The sequence below is a fragment of the Salmo trutta genome, chromosome 16 (genome assembly GCF_901001165.1).
Source record: "Salmo trutta chromosome 16, fSalTru1.1, whole genome shotgun sequence".
NCBI classification, from domain to species: Eukaryota; Metazoa; Chordata; class Actinopteri; order Salmoniformes; family Salmonidae; genus Salmo; species Salmo trutta.
In genome coordinates this window covers 40085184-40102201 of record NC_042972.1, presented here as the reverse complement: position 1 = coordinate 40102201, position 17018 = coordinate 40085184, and the positions used below count along the sequence as shown (strand labels likewise).

Sequence of the window (17018 nt, the reverse complement as noted above, 5' to 3'; positions counted from 1 at the left end):
TCTGAACCACAAGCTCATCTGGGAAACCGGTGTCTATGACACTAAGCAAATCCCTTTAAAAATGAGCTTTTTAATTGATAAGCCGCATTCTCCTTCCGAGCTGGCTCATGGAACGTGAGCAAGGATGTATGTATGTGTGTGTCGTGTGTGGGTGTGTGTGTGTGTGTGTGTGGGTGTGTGTCGTGTCTGTGTGTGTGTGGGTGTGTGGGTGTGTGGGTGTGTGTGTGTGTGTGTGTGTGTGTGTGTGTGTGTGTGTGTGTGTGTGTGTGTGTGTGTGTGTGTGTGTGTGTGTGTATAATAGACGGTATAAACAATTATGAGCGCTCGAAGGAGAGAGGGAGAGAATGTAAGCAGAAGACAAAAATACCTCAAGCATTCTAGTTTAGTAAGACACTAAAATGGGAAAATTGTTACAATAACTTATAATACATTTATGAGGACCTACACTCTAAAATGCCAATGATAACTTTGATGAAAAATTAAACACTACTATCAGTTTATACTCTTTCTATTGGTTTGCACACACTCCATCAGTGGCCTCTGATCTCTACTGAAAAATATGCTTAGTACCATAAACAAATATGCCCGCAACTCTTTAGTATCTGGGCTTTGTAAATACTAATGTTAAACACTAGCATGTATATTAATATGAATGAACGTTCCATATGATGGGGCACTGTCTGTCTCGTAGCTTGTTTCAGAGAGGTTAACCAGCTGCGAAACAATTACTTTCAAAACATTATTAATTTAAACTATTACGAAACTATAGTTATAAAAGCAATAAACTATGTAGGCTATGGTTTAACATTTCAACTAGGTTTTATATTGTCAATCAGGCAGACCAGAAACGTAAACTATTCTCGCATTCAGAGCATTTTTCCATATAGCGACTACATCTGAATTATACATTTGAATTATGCCAGTCATTATAATAATGTCCACACAATGTTCTAATCAACATAACAGAGATTCTTACCTGTGAATTGTACGATTTCAAAGGTTGTTCCTTTCTTACAGTTTCACCAATGTTGGACTCGCGTCGCTCGCGGAAAAACTGGATTCGACACCTACAACGGCACTCTCATGACGTCAGGGCAGTGGGCGGAGGGAGTGGCAAACACAAGGGGCCAGATCATTCTCGTCCAACATCAATGAACAACCTGTTTGTGGCACAAAGGTAAGCATGCTGCTTCATTATTGTTTTTTGTTTTTTAACATTCTGCTTAAGGTCTTCTCTATCCAAGGCCTACGGACAGGGTAAATTGTCCCAGTTGATTAGCTTAATCGTTTGGTCAAAGTGTTAATAGGCTATCAAGATAAATAATAAAAACATCCAAGAAAGTAAAGCCTACTAAAAAACCCAACAAATAATTGTGTTACTGTGTTGCAATGATGACAAGTCATACACAAGTAGGCTACTTCATTCCCTCTGGAATTTTATTCAATATGCTCTCCCATTATTGCCACTATAGACTTACACACTGTCAAGGACAGTGTGAGAAGGAATAGGCAACATAAATTAGAATTCAATCAAACAAACTCCTTGCACTACCAACTTTGTTAGTATCATCTGCCCTCTAGTGGAGTTACCTTAGCCATCAATTACTCAATATTTTCCATCCCTCTGTCAAATCCCCATTCATTCATGCATCCGTCAATTACATTATAGGGACTAAATGTAGGCTATTGAATACAGGTTGGGATGATTATAAACAACACTGTTTGAAATGAAACATTTTCGGGAAATCGATGTAACCTATGATGTGTGAAAGGCAGACAGACAATAAAAAATATTTATGCAATGTCCGGGGAACACCATTCAACAACTGCAACAACATTTATAACAAACAGCTCATGCTCTTTTTCTACCCTAGATGGGGCTATGGGATAAATGGGGGCGTTTGTTTACGGGTTCGTACACCCCTCTAACCAACGTCGACTTTCATGTGCCAGTTGCCTAGTGACGAAAAAGCCAGTGATGATTTCCTGTGTTTTGAAAATCGTCTTGTTGGTACATTACCCTGCGCTAAGTAAGTTAGAAATCTGAATTTATAGTGTGCAGAAAATGGGAGATATTCACAGCCGTGTCTTCAATTAGTTAACTAGATTCTACCCTTTGAATTTGGGGTAACAGTTAGACTGTACGATTTGAAGTCATGAATAATTACATGTTTATCAGAGTTGTTGGAAAGGGGAGTTATGGAGAGGTGAATCTGGTGAAACACAAAACCGACCGTAAGCAGGTAAGAATACAACAATCCACTTCAATACATGGTTTGAAAAACGTTATAATAGGTTTGTTTGACTCGGACACATGTATTCCCTTCCCTGAATCCTCGATATCACAACAAGTTAGCAACTAGCTAGCTAGTTAAACTAAAGGTTAGCTAGGCAGCTAACGTTAACTAACCAACGTTCAAATTACTGCCTATGGGATCTACAAGGTAGATACGTTTGCCATTTAGAAATAAAAAACTGCGGCAAATGTTGTGAACGTTCTGTCTAGACGCATTTGTGACATCTGTCTAGACAGAACGTTGGCCACATGCGTCTAGACAGAATGTTTGCAGAGTGAAATATGTTGCGCGTAGTCGAACTCGTTTCTCCTGTTTTCCTTAGTATGTCATAAAGAAGTTGAACTTGACCACGTCCTCGAAACGTGAGCGGCGAGCCGCGGAACAAGAGGCTCAGCTTCTCTCGCAACTACGACACCCAAACATCGTGACATACAGGGAGTCGTGGGAAGGAGAAGACTGCCAGCTCTACATCGTCATGGGCTTATGCGAGGGAGGCGACCTCTACCATAGACTCCAGCAACAGAAGGGGGAACTCCTACCTGAAAGGCAGGTGGTGGAGTGGTTCGTCCAGATAGCTATGGCCCTCCAGGTACATTGAAGTGCATCAAATCATAGCTGAGATTGTATAACAATTGATTGATATGCTGCAACATCTACTCTGCCTCTTTCCATTCGTTTTGGCAGAGGCTGAGGCTTACGTACAGGAGAGTTAGTGACATCTGACTTTTTTCTCTGTTGAATTGTAGTATCTACATGAGAAGTGTATTTTGCACCGGGACCTGAAGACCCAGAATATCTTTCTGACCAAGACTAACATCATCAAAGTGGGGGACCTTGGCATCGCCCGTGTTCTGGAGAATCAGAATGACATGGCCAGCACCCTCATAGGAACACCATACTATATGAGCCCGGAGCTGTTCTCCAACAAATCCTACAACCACAAGGTAGATCAATACTTGAGATCATCACTGTTTAGAGCAGCAGTTCTATTGATCCAGACACAATCTGAGGAGATTACTGTTGTATGCACTAGGCCTTTCCATTGCCAAATTAAACACTCCTTTTTTCCCCAGTCTGACGTGTGGGCACTGGGCTGCTGTGTGTATGAGATGTCCACCCTGAAACATGCCTTCAATGCCAAGGACATGAACTCACTGGTGTACCGCATTGTAGAGGGAAAGGTCAGTCCCTTACATCTTTTCCCAAATGAGTAGTCATGATCAGTGTTCCCTCTTAAGTTGTGCGCTCCCCGGGACTGCCATGCTGAAGAAATATCTGCCTGCGCAGAGAAGCACAAGATTGAACTTTCTAGTTTTCCCCTTTGGTTAACATTATCAACGCTTCCCTCTACTGTGGGAATTGTGATCTAATCAACGCAATATTAGCCACTTTCAATGCAACATACCGAAACAAAATAATCTATGCAAGACTTAGTATGCAAAACTAACTATGCAAGAGACTTTCTTGTTGGCAGAACGCATTGGAGTAGGATTCTATTGCATTGACAGGCGGGACTTAGGCCCATATTCTACACAGACCAGTGCAGCATAGACCAGTCAGAGCTGCAGTAGACCTATATGCAAATAAACCATTGCCATATATGGATCTGTGCCATTCCCTTTGAACTGGATTGTGTTTACAGCATGAGTAGTCGTGAGTAGATGCACTTGTTTTGAGATCAAAGTGAGAGCTGCATGTGGCCACGTGTGCACATTTGTTCATATGCTTTGCTAGTAAGTGAGTTATTATCCCAGATATAGCTCATTTCTAGTCCTCAATGGGGGAGTGGTTGCTTTCTACAAGAGCACAAAATGTGTGCGTTTTTCGCTATCTTTGAAAAGCGAGTCAGGTAAATAGCTTTTTTTTCTGTCTTAAAGGGTCAGTGTTGTATTTTGAGACAGTCTTGAATAAGCTAAGTAGCCAATAGGCAGAGGGTAGCATAATTTGTCGGAATCTCTGTAATAAAGGTATGGGAATAATAATGTTTTTAATTTTTTTGTAAAGTGGTTTCTTACATCAAACAACACATTTTCAGTCACCTCCTTGTCTGAAGGACAAGTGGATAAACCGGTTAATGTCTTGTGGAATGTAGGTCTACATTGAACACCACACATTGGCTGCTACTGTAGGTTGAATTATAGAACAGCTATGTTAAAATGTTATGTAATGCATTTTCTCCATAGTTTTTTTTAATGGTAGGCCACTCTGATAGGCCTACATTATGATCAGTTAGCCACAGTATCCTACGTGGCCACTGTTATAACTGTAACTTAAAGCTGATACAGACTCAGTGTTCACAGTAAAAGCACAACAGAAGTTTCACACAATTTTCAAAATGTTAAAAGTTTGCGCTCAGCATAACTGAAATTTGCTCAGTGCTGAAAAAATTTGAAAGAACATTGGTCATGATGACAGATTATTTGTTTGCTACTAGATTCATTGATCTATTTTCCTGTCATCCAGTTGCCTCAGATGCCGAGTAAGTACGACCCTCAGCTGGGAGAGCTGATAAAGAGCATGTTGTGTAAGAGACCAGAGGACAGACCTGATGTCAAACATATCCTACGTCAGCCCTACATCAAACGACAAATCGCAATGTTTTTAGAGGCCACCAAAGAGTAGGTGGCTTCATCTGTTGTAGCACCTGGCTAACGCTTTCTTTCTCTCTCACTTCTTTGTATGTTGGAACAAATATTTAGTCAATTAAGTGTGTAGGATTGATGTCATCTTGGATATCTTGTTTGTTCAAATCACTCTAGGAAAACTGCCAAGTCCAGAAAGAAAGCTGTTGGTGGTAGTAGCAGACCCAGTGCAGCGTCTATGGTTTCGTCTAAGCCCAGGCCTGAGCCCCCCCCTCAATGTCCCCAGCCAGACCTAAACACCAAAGGGAAAAGGGTGAGAGTGAACAGCTAATAGAACAGCACTAAAATACTCTGGGAAAACGTGTGTGTGTGTGTGTGTGTGTGTGTGTGTGTGTGTGTGTGTGTGTGTGTGTGTGTGTGTGTGTGTGTGTGTGTGTGTGTGTGTGTACCAGTCAAATGTTTGGACACACCTACTCATTCAAAACTATGAAATAACATATGGAATCATGTAGTAACCAAAAAAGTGTTTCAGAAATCAAAATCTATTTTATATTTGAGATTCTTCAAAGTAGCCACCCTTTGCCTTGATGACAGCTTTGCACACTCTTGGCATGCTCTCAACCAGCTTCACCTGGAATGCTTAACAGTCCTGAAGGAGTTTCCATATATGCTGAGCACTTGTTGGCTGTTTTTCTTTCACTCTGCTGGGAAACTCATCCCAAGCAATCTCAATTGGGTTGAGGTCGGGTGATGGTGGAGGCCAGGTCATCTGATGTAGCACTCCATCACTCTGTCAAACATATACACATATATACTACCATTCAAAAGTTTGGGGTCACATAGAAATGTCCTTGTTTTAAAAAATAAAAAAGTCCATTAAAATAACTTCAAATTGATCAGAAATACAGAGGCGACTCCGGGATGCTGGCCTTCTGTGTTCTTTTGCCCATCTTGATCTTTTCTTTATTGGCCAGTCTGAGATATGGGTTTTTCTTTGAAACTCTGCCTAGAAGGCCAGCATCTCGGAGTCGCCTCTTCACTGTTGACGTTGAGACTGGTGTTTTTAGACACTCTAATGTGCTTGTCCTCTTGCTCAGTTGCGCACCGGGGCCTCCCACTCCTCTCTGTTCTGGTTTGAGCCAGTTTGCGCTGTTCTGTGAAGGAAGTAGTACACAGCGTTGTACGAGATCTTCAGTTTCTTGGCAATTTCTCGCATGGAATAGCCTTCATTTCTCAGAACAAGAATAGACTGACGAGTTTCAGAAGAAAGTTTTTTGTTTCTGGCCATTTTGAGCCTGTAATCGAACACACAAATGCTGATGCTCCAGATACTCAACTAGTCTAAAGAAGGCATTTTATTGCTTCTTTAATCAGAACAACAGTTTTCAGCTGTGCTAACGGAATTGCAAAGGGTTTTCTAATGATCAATTAGCCTTTTAAAATTAGAAACTTGGATTAGCTAAAACAACGTGCCATTGGAACACAGGAGTGGTGGTTGCTGATAATGGGCCTCTGTACGCCTATGTAGATATGCCATTAAAAATCAGCCATTATTTATTTATTTATATATATATATATATATATATATATACATACATACATACATACATACATACACAGTGTGGCATATCAAGAAGCTGATTAAACAGTTATCATTACACAGGTGCACCTTGTGCTGTGGACAATAAAAAGCCACTCTAAAATGTGCAGTTTTGTCACACAACACAATGCCACGGATGTCTTAAGTTTTGAGGGAGCATGCAATTGTCATGCTGACTGCAGGAATGTCCACCAGAGCTGTTGCCAGAGAATTGAATGTTAATTTCTCTACCATAAGCCGCCTCCAATGTTGTTTTAGAGAATTTGGTAGTATGTCCAACCGGCCTCACAACCGCAGACCACGCCAGCCCAGGACCTCCACATCCAGCTTCTTCACCTGCGGGATTGACTGAGACTAGCAACACAGACAGCTGATGAAAATGAGGAGTATTTCTGTCTGTAATAAAGCCATTTTGTGGGGAAATACTCTTTTTGATTGGCTGGGCCTGGCTCCCCAGTGGGTGGGCCTATGTCCTCGAAGGCCCACCCATGGATGCACCCCTGCCCAGTCATGTGAAATCCATAGATTAGGGTCTAATGAATTTATTTCAATTGACTGATTTCCTTATATGAAATGTAATTCATTAAAATTGTTGTATGTTGTGTTTATTTTTGTTTGAGAGCGAGACGGTGAGAGAGAAAGGCCATAAAGTAAAAATTAATTGTGGTGTGTTTGTTCTATTTCTGTTCTCATTCATAGGAGGAGATGAACTCGCAAAGGCGTAATGGATACAATGGAATCATAAAGGACGCCCCACCCCAGACATATCTAACACCCAAATTCCCTGCATTAGACATTCTCAACACCACTGGTGCATCCTTAGCAACCATCAGTAACATTGACATTGATATCCAGCCACAGGAAGAGGAGAGAAGGGCCCAGAGAGGGGATCCACCCCAGTTCGTGCCTAACGCCAGCTCAGATAATGACACTCTGTGTCAGAGACCCATAGAGGAGCTGAGGGGAGGGATACAGGATCCCTCCCACCCTCGGCCTCCCCCTCGCAGGCTGCTATCAGGTGTCAGTAGCAGGGTAGAGGAGAGGAGTTCCGCCAATGGACCTCTAATGCAGTGTGCTTTGAATCACAGAGACAGAGTCAGAACCTCTGTAGAGAAAACCGTGAACATATACGATAAGGATGACACAATGGAGCTACTCAAAGATGTGGTCATTGAGAGCCCTGCTCCTGAACAGACCGTAAGTCTGATTGTTTCCACCAGCTTGCCTGAATCAAGTTCTGCAGGGGAATTCAAAGTGGAATCCACTGGACAGACTTTTGAAGTAAATATCGATAACAAAGATGACACCATGAATCTTCTGAAGGAGGATCCCACACAAAAACATCCTGCAGATGTCAGAGTAAGTGCCTGGTTTGTGGATAGGGAATGATACTCGTGCTGCACACAAGTGCAAGTAAATTCTGTGAATGAGAGTTGTAATAGTTGTAAGCCCCTGTGTTATTGTCTTGTCTTTAAAGGAGAGCTTGGAATCCACAGAAAAGCTCCTAGAGCCCCTTCCTCCTGTTATAACACTGGTAAGAACCAGTTTGTTCTCATATTGTGGGAATTAGTTTATTCTGTAGGCTATCACACTCCATATAGCGCATCCTTTAGAGGTAATTGATGCTAGTTATGTTTTATCTGTGTATGTAGGAACCCTGTCACATGGAGCCCCTCTCTCCAGTCCCAGAGCAGGACACGGTCCCTCTGTGTACGCCCTCCTCCTCTGAGCCATTTGTCTCCCGGCAACGCAGGCAGAAGGACAGGAGGTGGATACAGAGTGATCCGGACAAGGTGAGGACAGTGACTGGGGGACTTTATCATGGCTTTGGGCTGTCAAAGTGCTTTGGAACCTAAAGACTCTTCAACCCTTGCTTGTTCTTTCCCAGTGTACAGTGGCAGTTCCTAGACCTCTACCACCGCCTCCTGTTGATGCAATGGTAGTGGAGAAGAAGAAGAGGGCTGCCACAACAAACTCTTCAACAACCATTAGCTCCTCCAAGGACAGCAACATTCCACTGACACAAGTGAGGTCAATGCACTAAACATCTACTGCTCAAACATAGGTTTGAGGTCTTGAATATACACTGAGTGTACAGAACATTAAGGACACCTCTTTCCATCACATAAACTGACCAGGTGAATCCAGGTGAAAGCTATGATCCCTTATTGATGTCACCTGTTAGATCCACTTCAATCAGCGTAGGTGGAGGGGAGGAGACAGGTTAAGGAATGATTTTTTTAAAGCCTTGAGACCGTTGAGGCATGGATTGTGCGTGTGTGCCATTGAGGGTGAATGGGCAAGACAAAATATTTAAGTGCCTTTGAATGGGGTATGGTAGTAGGTTCAGGTGCACCGGTTTGTGTCAAGAACTGCAAAAATATGTTTTCACCATGTATCAAGAATGGTCTACCACCCAAAACATATCCAGCCAACTTGACACAACTGTGGGAAGCATTGGAGTCATGGGCCAGCATCCCTATGGAACGCTTTTAACACCTTGTAGAGTCCATGCTCCCGACTAATTGAGGCTGTTCTGAGGGTAAAAGGGAGGGGGTGCAACTCAATATTATGAAGGTGTTCCTAATGTTTGGTATACTCAGTGTATACTGCTAATTGTATATTGTCAATTATGTTTCCTTTTTGTTGAAATAAAGTTGATCCAACTTTACAATAAGTTTAATGCTCATGTATTTAGATGGTAATTACATAGGCAGGTAAAGTTGAATATCTCTACTGCTTCCAGGAGCGTCCTCTGTCAGCCAGGGAGAGGAGAAGACTGAGGCAGTCCCAGGAGAACCCAAGCCAACCAGGTTAACTCCTCTGCCCTGTGTTGTTAATATATCATATGACCATAGGACCAGACAGAATTTGGTCATATTAAACAATAAAGCGGTAGCTATGCTTTGTATTGCTCACTTCTTCTTTCCTGCAGTTGTCAATCCAGTAAGAAGGGCGTCGAATGATATTGCCTCGTTACATAATAAGCAGCCAGAGTTCCAGAACCCCACTCTCACTCACTCTGTATCTGACATGGGCAAGGAAACAAACAAGGTAACTATAGGTTGATCTCCATTGTCTTACTGTTACAGTAAGCTAAATCGGTTTATATTTGGCTTCAGTCTATGTGTTCTCCTCTAGCAGGACAGGTTGCTGGGGCGACAGTCTGACGACGATGAATATAGCTCCTCCACCAGCTCAACTGATCGCTCAGAGAGGGACTGCAAAGACGGGTAAAAACAACTTGTTCTGGCTCCTTGAGAGCCGTGCCACCCCCCCACCCATAGAAGCACAAAGCCCTTTAAGTGTTGCTGGTAATATGCACATTTAAATCTGACACGTTTTGTTTTCAAAAAAATGTTATTGCAGAAAGAGTGAATCTGGTGATATGCAGGACCTGGTTCAGATGATGGCCCATACATTGCGAATGGATGGCAGAGATGCTGTTAGTGAGCTGGATGGTGGTAGTAGATCTGGCTCTACTCCACTGGCTGAGTTTAAGCTGAACAGGAAGTACAGGGACACCCTGGTGCTGCATGGGAAAGCTAGAGAGGAGCAGGAGTTCCACTTCGGTGAATTACCCAACGGTCAGTCTCTGTCAAAACAGTCTCCTTGAGCATCCTTAGCAGATTCAATGCGTGTTTCAATGCAATATTGCCCTGGTGACTGGTTTATCACTGAAAAATCAATTTATTTCTACATAAGAAATAAGTGGATTCAATTTTTTTGGTATTCAACCCACCTCTTACAAGGCACCACATCTGGACCGGCAAAGGTCCATAGAGCCATTGAGCACCTGAGAACAAATGTGGTGAAGGGACTGGGGGTGAAGCTGTTGGACAGAGTCCTGGACATAATGGAGGAGGATGACGAGGACAAACGAGAGGTTAGGATTCAAAATGACATCCATGATACAGAGTGCTTCCAGTTAGACATGGCTGTAATCTCAGTTTTATTATTTCTCCACACACAGCGGTGTCTTCGGGAGCAGATGGGAGAGGACAAGTACCAGTCATATGCTCTGATGGTGCGGCAGCTAAAGTTCTTTGAGGATATTTTGTTCAAGGGTTAAGTTCAGCTAATGAACAATGCAATACTTTTGTATAGACAATCGCATCTCCATATCCTATGTACAAGTTCATGTAGACTATTTTTAAACCTCACTTTAAATATATATATATATAAAATCAAGTTTTCCATAAAGGTTACAATATGCAATGAGTCTTCTGTTACTGTTTTCCTACCTGTCAGGTATATTGATTATTGTAGTGAAATATTTATAATGGTAACTAGTGCAACAATAATTGTACCTATAAACACTATATAGTAAATTCTTAATTTCCTGATTGTATATAAGTTGCAGGACGTAGAAGTACTGTATTGTAGATATTTCCAACCCCTTTGTTTGACTTTTACATTATTTATTATAAGTTCTTTATTTATCCTTACATTACAGAGATTCTTATATCCACATTATTAAACAGTTGGGATGACAACGTGAGTGCAGTCTACAAAGTATCCACAGTAGCAAATCTGTTTATTGTACATTGACATTCCACCACTGTTTGGCATAATACCCTGTAACAAAGGCTTCCTTTAAACAAGGATTTATTGTACAGACATATGGTTATTTTCAGTCACAAAACGTGTCTTGGGCAAACTGGTACAAACAGTCATGATCTACTTGTGCTTCTTCTTCTTCAGATTCTCCTGAGGCTTTTGCAGGGTTTCTCCTGTAGTCTCTGGTAGGGCTGGCTGCCAGGAGAGGGGGTTCTGTCTGTACATGGGCCAGGGGGGCAGGGTCAGCTGAGACAGAGAAGGTGGAGAGGAGACATGGGATGAGGGAGAGATGTTGAGGAGAAGAGGGTTAGTTTGGTCCCATAAAATGTTTTACATTGCAGATTAGAATGTAATGACTACAGAGTATACATTTTGAATAAACCTGTATCAAGGTTGGTCTGTGGGTGCACTCTTTGCACAGGTGCAACATTTTCTGCTTGGCACAACGTCAAATACACATATTCAGGGAGGATGGAATGAAACTTAACTCACCAAACAAGACACAGCAAAACCTCCTAACACTATGTACACAGTCCACCCAAACTGTTCAATGATGAGGCCATAAGCGAATCCGATCACCTGGAGGGTAATGCAAGGGGTTAGCCTAATAATGGACTAAAGGAGCCTAATGTTACTCCTTCCATTCCAAGATATTACATGTTCTGTTTAAAGACGAATTGGCTTTGGAAGCCAAAACAGCCAAATACATATAAACGTGAATCGATTGTCAAGTAGGTTCTAGAAACATAAATCCCTCTACTTTCAAATAATTTCAAAAATGGAGCATACACACTGTTTTAACACAGCTGCAGCCGACAGTATTTTTTTTGTGACATGTTTATGGCGTTCATCTTCAGTTAAACAGGTGTTCAGAGACAGATGGCTAATTAGTACAGGTAGTCCACTCTGTCTTAGATAAACAAGCACTGTAGCATGGAAATGCAATCTGGTCTCAGAGCATTTTGTATTATTCTGTATGTAAATCTGAGAACCAAATTTAGAATGATATGTTACATTTCGTATGGTGTGTATTAATTTGTGGATCTCCATCACCCATTCCGTATGGTATGTTACGAATTACAATTCATATGTTAAGAATTTGCAAAAAGTACAATGTTACAAATTTGTAAAAACATGTTACGAATTCTAGCTAGGTGGCTAAAGTTAACTAGGCTAGGGGTTGGTTTTAAGGTTAAGTTTAGGAGTTAGGTTAAAGGGATAGTGTTAGCTAACATGCTAAGTAGTTGCAAATTAACTAAAAATTTGTAAGAAAACTGAACAAAAATATAAACGTAACATGTAAAGTGCCGGTGTCATGAGCTGAAATAAAAGATCCCAGAAATGTTCCATATGCACAAAGAGCTTCTCTGAAATGTTTTTGTTTACACCCCTGTTAGTGAGTATTTTATCCTTTGCCAAGATAATCCATCCACCTTATAGGTGTAGTATATCAAGAAGCTGATTAAACAGCATGATCATTACACAGGTGCACCTTGTGCTGGGGACAATAAAAGGCCATCCTAAAATGTGCAGTTTAGTCACACAACGCCACAGATGTCTCAAGTTGAGGAAGCATGCTGACTGCAGGAATGTCCACCCGACCTGTTGCCATAGAATTTAATGTTAATTTCTATACCATTACGTTTTAGAGACGTCCAATCGGCCTCACAACCGCAGACCTCGTGTAACCATGCCAGGCTAGGACCTCCACATCCGGCTTCTTTACCTGCGGGCTCGTCAGAGACCAGCTACCCGTACTGCTGATGAAACTGAGGACTATTTCTGTCTGTAATAAAGCCCTTTCGTGGGGAAAAACTAATTCTGATTGGCTGGGCCTGGTTCCTAAGTGGGTGGGCCTACATATCATGTGAAATCTATAGATTAGCACCTAATTTATTTATTTAAATTGACTGATTTCCTTATAAGAAATGTAACTCAGTAAAATCATTAACTGTTGCGTTTATATTTTTCTTCAGTATAGTTGAAAAGTAGCTAATTAGCTAAAATACTAAAGTTGTCCGGGATGAGATTCAACCTTTGGGTTGCTAGATGTTCATGTTATTTTTCCTTAAGTAACCATCTGTCTTGTGTAACCATACCAAACGTAACATATAACAATGAGTGTCTCGGATTTACGTTTACTATGTTACGTCTAGTCTGAGACCGGGCTGGGAAATATGGCTATGTGGGAACCCTAACCATATGGAACTGGGAGTCATGATCAACGGCTAGGGTTATTAAACCTAGTGTAAAAACAACACACTTAAAAGTACATTTTAATAGGCATGTTTGTCAGGCCACTCACCGCTGAGGCAAGTATGATTCCTTGGAAGATCTGCTCCGCCAGCTTTTGTCCTTTATAATCCTAAAACATCACCAAGCCATGCAAAGTTTATCATTTTTGAGGAAAGACTGGTAGATTGTTACATCACAACTGGAAAACTAATATCTGACGTGTCAATAATCAAGACAGATCAAGAAGGTTCATCAGAAGTGGTGCCTTGAAGAGTAGTATTATTATTGGCTTTGTCATTGGAGATGCATTTATACATTTGGTTATAACTACTAGAACTCTAGGGCATCCACAATAACACATGGGATCTATCTTGCGGTTCATAGATGTGCATATGGGCATCTAGCTGGCTAGCATCCAAACGATGATCAATGTTTGATTCCAACAATATGACATGGATTTATGGTTGGATGAACAGTTAGCTAATTATTATACTCTTAACAATGTTCAATATTATTTTTGCATCGAATTTAAGTTCTAATTAGTTTATACGTTATTGCTCCCTAGCTAGCTTACTGCAACTGCTTGAAATTGTAGCAAACGTTAGCTAGCCTTTGATTAATCTACTCATGCTTTTTTAATTTGTAGCCATTTGCAACAGTCGGTGAATTCAGTAATAATTAAAATTCTTACCATGTGTGTTGGAATGGAGTTAAATATTGACAACATCTTTCTACGTCAGATAGCTAATCAGCTTAAAGTAAAACGGCATACAATTTGTCTGGTTACACTTCCGGCTTCAAAAAGCATACGTAGTATTTCGAAGGACCTAAGACTGTTGATGCATTCAAGCCAATGGCCGTATTAGAGAGCATCAACTTGACCGCAGGCGACTGCCGACTGACTGATCTACAAATCAACTTGCATCATAAATAACGTCAAATTATTATTTGTAGATCAGTCAGTCACAATTTACCCATGAGACATTGCTGTTTGAGCCGTAGACTGTAAAAGGAAAGGGGAAAGTCTTCGATCACGTGACACCATTCAAATCTAAATCAAATTGTATTTGTCACACGCGCTGAATACAACTGGTGAATACTTTACATTGACATGCTTGCTTACTACCCCTTCCCAACAATGCAGAGTTTTAAAATACTAAGACAAGGAATAAAATAAAATACACAAGAATGGAGCTACAGTGCATTTGGAAAGTTTTTCAGACCCTTTGACTTTTTCCACATTTTGTTACTTTACAGCCTTATTGTAAAATGTATTACATTGTTTTTTTTCTCATCAATCTACACACAATACCCCATAATGACGAAGCAAAACCAGGATTTTACAAATGTTTACATATTTATTAAAAATACAAAACTGAAATATCACATTTACATAAGTATTCAGACCCTTTACTCAGTACTTTGTTAAAACATCTTTGGCAGCGATTACAGCATTGAGTCTTCTTGAGTATGATGCTACAAGCTTGGATCACCTGTATTTGGGGAGTTTCTTCAATTCTTCGCTACAGATCATCTCAAGCTCTGTCAGGTTGGATGGGGAGCGTTGCTGCACTGCTATTGTCAGGTCTTGTCTTGTTTTGCATGCTTTGTACAATTGAATACATGCTCTCAGGGTAAGTAACCATTTATACTGCACCAACTAAATCAACATAACAGACTTTGAAACAAGGATGCACACTCTCTGGGCACTAGAGGTGTGCTTTGATGTCTGCCTGACTGTGTGCACTGCTTGTTCACGTGATGCGCTCGTGCTTTCGCCCGAAATGGTTTTCATCTGAACCTGTGCTAGCTCGTAAATTACGATGTTAGGATGAAACAGTCAGAGGTCACCAAGCGCAACATAGCCTCAGCGTGTAAATCAGCTAGAAAGATGTGTCGGCATCGAGTAATTGTCTCTGGCCCCCTCCCAGTTAGGGGGAGTGATGAGCTCTACAGCAGAGTCTCACAACTCAATCGCTGGTTGAAAACTGTTTTCTGCCCCTCCCAAAAGATAGTATTTGTAGATAATTGGCCCTCTTTCTGGGACTCATCCACAAACAGGACCAAGCCTGGCCTGTTGAGGAGTGACGGACTACATCCTAGCTGGAGGGGTGCTCTCATCTTATCTACGAACATAGACAGGGCTCTAACTCCCCTAGCTCCACAATGAAATAGGGTGCAGGCCAGGCAGCAGGCTGTTAGCCAGCCTGCCAGCTTAGTGGAGTCTGCCACTAGCACAGTCAGTGTAGTTAGCTCAGCTATCCCTATTGAGACCGTGTCTGTGCATCGACCTAGGTTGGGCAAAACAAAACATGGCGGTGTTCGCCTTAGCAATCTCACTAGAATAAAGACCTCCTCCATTCCTGCCATTATTGAAAGAGATCGTGATACCTCACATCTCACAATAGGGCTACTTAATGTTAGATCCCTCACTTTAAAGGCAGTTATAGTCAATGAACTAATCACTGATCATAATCTTGATGTGATTGGCCTGACTGAAACATGGCTAAATAATGAAACTGTGAAGGACCTCGGTGTTACTCTGGACCCTGATCTCTCTTTTGAAGAACAAATCAAGACTGTTTCAAGGACCGCTTTTTTCCATCTACGTAACATTGCAAAAATCTGAAACTTTCTGTCCAAAAATGATGCAGAAAAACTAATCCATGCCTTTGTTACTTCAAATCAAATCAAATGTATTTATATAGCCCTTCTTACATCAGCTGATATCTCAAAGTGCTGTACAGAAACCCAGCCTAAAACCCCAAACAGCAAGCAATGCAGGTGTAGAAGCACGGTGGCTAGGAAAAACTCCCTAGAAAGGCCAAAACCTAGGAAGAAACCTAGAGAGGAACCAGGCTATGAGGGGTGGCCAGTCCTCTTCTGGCTGTGCCGGGTGGAGATTATAACAGCACATGGCCTAGATGTTCAAATGTTCATAAATGACCAGCATTGTCAAATAATAATAATAATAGTAGTTGTCGAGGGTGCAACAAGTCAGTAACACAAGAGTAAGTGTCAGTTGGCTTTTTCATAGCGATCTTTGAGAGTATCTCTACCGCTCCTGCTGTCTCTAAAGAGTTGAAAACAGCAGGTCTGGGACAGGTAGCACGTCCGGTGAACAGGTCAGGGTTCCATAGCTGCAGGCAAAACAGTTGGAACTGGAGCAGCAGCACGGCCAGGTGAACTGGGGACAGCAAGGAGTCATCAAGCCAGGTAGTCCTGAGGCATGGTCCTAAGGCTCAGGTCCTCCGAGAGAGAGAAAGAAAGAAAGAGAAAGAGAGAATTAGAGAGAGCATATTTAAATTCACACAGGACACCGGAAAAGACAAGAGAAATATTCCAGATGTGACAGACTGACCCTAGCCCCCTGACACATAAACTACTGCAGCATAAATACTGGAGGCTGAGACAGGAGGGGTCAGGAGACACTGTGGCCCCATCCGATGAAACCCCCGGACAGGGCCAAACAGGTAGGATATAACCCCACCCACTTTGCCAAAGCACAGCGTCCACACCACTGGAGGGATATCTCCAACCAAGAAACATAAAATCCCGGGACAAGTCCGAGTATAGCCCACAAAGATCTCCGCCACGGCAGAGCCCAAGGGGGGGCACCAACCCAGACAGGAAGACCACGTCAGTGACTCAACCCACTCAAGTGACGCACCCCTCCCAGGGACGGCATGGAAGAACACCAGTAAGCCAGTGACTCAGCCCCCGTAATAGGGGTAGAGGCAGAGA

The 17018-nt window shown here is 41.9% G+C and overlaps 3 protein-coding genes across 5 annotated transcripts in view; 1 reads left to right on the top strand and 2 right to left on the bottom strand.

The window, feature by feature from the left end:
- camk1b (calcium/calmodulin-dependent protein kinase Ib) overlaps positions 1 to 1111 on the bottom strand; it is an 83453-nt gene extending 82342 nt beyond the window's left edge. The window contains exon 1 of the mRNA XM_029694385.1: positions 977 to 1111. The gene's annotated coding sequence lies outside the window, so the exon portion shown is untranslated. The remainder of the gene's footprint in view (positions 1 to 976) is intronic.
- Positions 1112 to 1118: 7 nt separating this feature from the next.
- On the top strand, positions 1119 to 10806 carry nek4 (NIMA-related kinase 4). 3 transcript variants are annotated; one of them, XM_029694383.1, is made up of 16 exons: positions 1119 to 1177; positions 2620 to 2886; positions 3044 to 3241; positions 3371 to 3478; positions 4761 to 4915; positions 5057 to 5192; positions 7179 to 7838; positions 7957 to 8013; positions 8132 to 8272; positions 8368 to 8505; positions 9226 to 9292; positions 9415 to 9533; positions 9621 to 9712; positions 9849 to 10066; positions 10232 to 10365; positions 10453 to 10806. In XM_029694383.1, exons 2-16 carry the CDS (start codon positions 2773 to 2775, stop codon positions 10549 to 10551), a joined length of 2436 nt encoding a protein of 811 aa, XP_029550243.1. In that variant the 5' UTR covers positions 1119 to 1177; positions 2620 to 2772; the 3' UTR covers positions 10552 to 10806. The 3 variants fall into 3 exon arrangements, with proteins under 3 accessions (XP_029550243.1, XP_029550242.1, XP_029550240.1); XM_029694382.1 differs by lacking the exon at positions 1119 to 1177 and adding an exon at positions 1978 to 2243 and having other exon boundaries at positions 9624 to 9712; XM_029694380.1 differs by lacking the exon at positions 1119 to 1177 and adding an exon at positions 1978 to 2243.
- Positions 10807 to 10999: 193 nt separating this feature from the next.
- On the bottom strand, positions 11000 to 14182 carry spcs1 (signal peptidase complex subunit 1). Its single transcript, XM_029694387.1, has 4 exons — positions 13966 to 14182; positions 13345 to 13404; positions 11532 to 11618; positions 11000 to 11285 (listed from the first exon to the last, which is right to left on the bottom strand). Exons 1-4 carry the CDS (start codon positions 13999 to 14001, stop codon positions 11160 to 11162), a joined length of 309 nt encoding a protein of 102 aa, XP_029550247.1. The 5' UTR covers positions 14002 to 14182; the 3' UTR covers positions 11000 to 11159.
- Between the last annotated feature and the right edge of the window lie 2836 nt (positions 14183 to 17018).

Coding starts and splice junctions, on each gene's coding strand:
- nek4 (XM_029694380.1), top strand. CDS start 2,157: ATGAATAATTACATGTTTATCAGAGTTGTTGGAAAGGGGAGTTATGGA. Junction 3,242..3,370: donor ACAAATCCTACAACCACAAG/GTAGATCAATAC, acceptor TTTTTTCCCCAG/TCTGACGTGTGGGCACTGGG. Junction 9,534..9,620: donor TGGGCAAGGAAACAAACAAG/GTAACTATAGGT, acceptor GTTCTCCTCTAG/CAGGACAGGTTGCTGGGGCG.
- spcs1 (XM_029694387.1), bottom strand. CDS start 14,001: ATGTTGTCAATATTTAACTCCATTCCAACACACATG. Junction 11,619..13,344: donor GAATCATACTTGCCTCAGCG/GTGAGTGGCCTG, acceptor ATTACCCTCCAG/GTGATCGGATTCGCTTATGG. Junction 11,286..11,531: donor GTTTTGCTGTGTCTTGTTTG/GTGAGTTAAGTT, acceptor TCTCTGTCTCAG/CTGACCCTGCCCCCCTGGCC.